This window comes from Phaseolus vulgaris, chromosome 7 (assembly GCF_051622355.1).
Source record: "Phaseolus vulgaris cultivar YP4 chromosome 7, ASM5162235v1, whole genome shotgun sequence".
Classification (NCBI taxonomy): domain Eukaryota; kingdom Viridiplantae; phylum Streptophyta; class Magnoliopsida; order Fabales; family Fabaceae; genus Phaseolus; species Phaseolus vulgaris.
The window spans coordinates 39,436,721-39,438,631 of NC_143504.1; the positions used below are offsets into that span (position 1 = coordinate 39,436,721).

Here is a 1,911-nt window from a genome sequence, read left to right on the forward strand (position 1 = left end):
GCGTCGGAGTGCAAACGGCCGCTAGGGTGCCCTTTTGTCCTTCTTTGCAGGATTTCACAGGTAACCAGTGGGAAGGAGTCCCTAGCTGACGGTTGAGGCCGCGCACGAAGACGTCCGAAATCAACCGGACGGAACAGAATAGCTTTAAATATACCTCCTTTTAAATTTGAGACTTATAAATATCTTAGATGAAAACATCTATAGCAAATTAGCAATGCATGATAAATGATAGTAAGGCTTCTTCACTCATATAATTTAATGATATTTTTATAATTCATTTATATATTTGAAAGTTAAATTAATCTCTAAAATGATCAAATTTTGTAATAAATACTTCAAAAACTGTATTTAAAATATTTTTAATTGATTGATAATGCAAATACTTTTTCACTAATAATATGTTAAAACTAAATTAAAAAATTATTAAAAATATACCGAGACCATAGATTTTTAGGTTAATTAAGAACGCAGAGAAAGTACTGGACAAAAATACAATTATATTATCTAATATGAATTTTCTTTTCATTTCTTAAATGGAAAGAAAGCGAAAATATTTTATTTTTATTTTTTGAGGAAACCCCCCAAAGAAAGTTAAATGGTTCATTGTTGTGAAAAGTAGTGGAGTGAGGGTTTTACGCCGTAGAAGCACCACAACGTTGTCTCTGCCGCTCTTCTCCGCCACTCTTCTCCGCAGCCGGTAAATGCAGTATTGTCTTCACTCTTTCATTTCTTCACTAAGACAAAGCCACACACATTCGAATTAGTATCTTCTCTATTCAGTTCGATGCATTATATAAACTCCATTTCTCATTCTTTTCCGCTTGCATTTCAACACATTACTCTTTTTCTTCGCGCGCGCGTGTTCAGGGTTTGCTTACTGTGTACGACTAACAATAACTACTAACGATTGAAACTCTGTAACGTGTGGTTGCGAGTATGCAGTATGTGAATTAGAAGAAGAGGAGAATTTGTTCGTTCGTTGTGTGGGTGAGAGAAATGGTTGAAATCTGGTGGTCGCTTTTGGGGGCGGCGATCCCTGTGGTGGTTGCTGGGCAAGCGTTTCGGGTAAAGAAACGGCACGCGGAGGAGCAGAGGCTAAAGAGTGCTCGAGGGAGGGAAAGGAGTTCTGATGAAATTTTCGTGTGTGAGAGGGTTTGCACATCCAAGAGGATGCTCAAGAAGGTTGGCTCCTTCTCCAAAGACCCCATTCCCGATACCTGCGTCACGGTTTGTGGTGTTTCCGATCTTGACGCATGTGCTGATGCCTGTGCCCGCACTGTTTGTGTCAACCAACATCAAGTGCCAAATTGGAATGACATTTGCCTTAGGAGATGCCAGAGTGAATGCCTCAAACTCTCTTCCCAGTCCTCCTAGCAGGTGCTCGCTTGCATTTACTCAGTGAAATGTGTGCGTGAGTGTATGTATACTGAATACTGAGTTTTGGTACTGTGGTTTAATGCTTTATCTATCCCATGATTTTTACTATGAGTTCAGAATTATTGCAAAAAAAATCTATTGAAATGTAAATGGGGTTTATTCCATTAGGTGCTGGGTGCTGGTTCATTTTTGTTTACTGACTTGAGATCTAAATGTGTCTTTCTTTTCGTGCCTCTTGAAATTTGGAAGGAATTTTTATGGAGGATGTTGAGATATGGAAAGGGCAGAAAGACCTGGATGGACACTAACCTAAATGTGATGTGATCTTTCACGTTTTCATTGGTTTCCAAATTTGAATGTGTTGTCAAGTCTTTTAGATAAGTTCTCACCTTCAATGTCATAAAAGTAATCAAACTTCAGTGGCTTCTTTCTACTCTCTGTGTGGCTTGTGTCCATCTCTTCACACCATCTCTTCTCTTCGCTTAGACTCCGTTGGCAGAGAAAAAGAATAGTCCCGCCACCACCTAGACCTGT

At 39.2% G+C, this 1,911-nt stretch overlaps 1 protein-coding gene across 1 annotated transcript; it reads left to right on the top strand.

Moving 5' to 3' along the window:
* Positions 1 to 558: 558 nt before the first annotated feature.
* On the top strand, positions 559 to 1,544 carry LOC137817098 (thionin-like protein). The gene is made up of 2 exons (XM_068620326.2): positions 559 to 697; positions 943 to 1,544. The coding sequence occupies exon 2, from the start codon at positions 997 to 999 to the stop codon at positions 1,372 to 1,374; it is 378 nt and encodes a 125-aa protein (XP_068476427.1). The 5' UTR covers positions 559 to 697; positions 943 to 996; the 3' UTR covers positions 1,375 to 1,544.
* Positions 1,545 to 1,911: the final 367 nt, after the last annotated feature.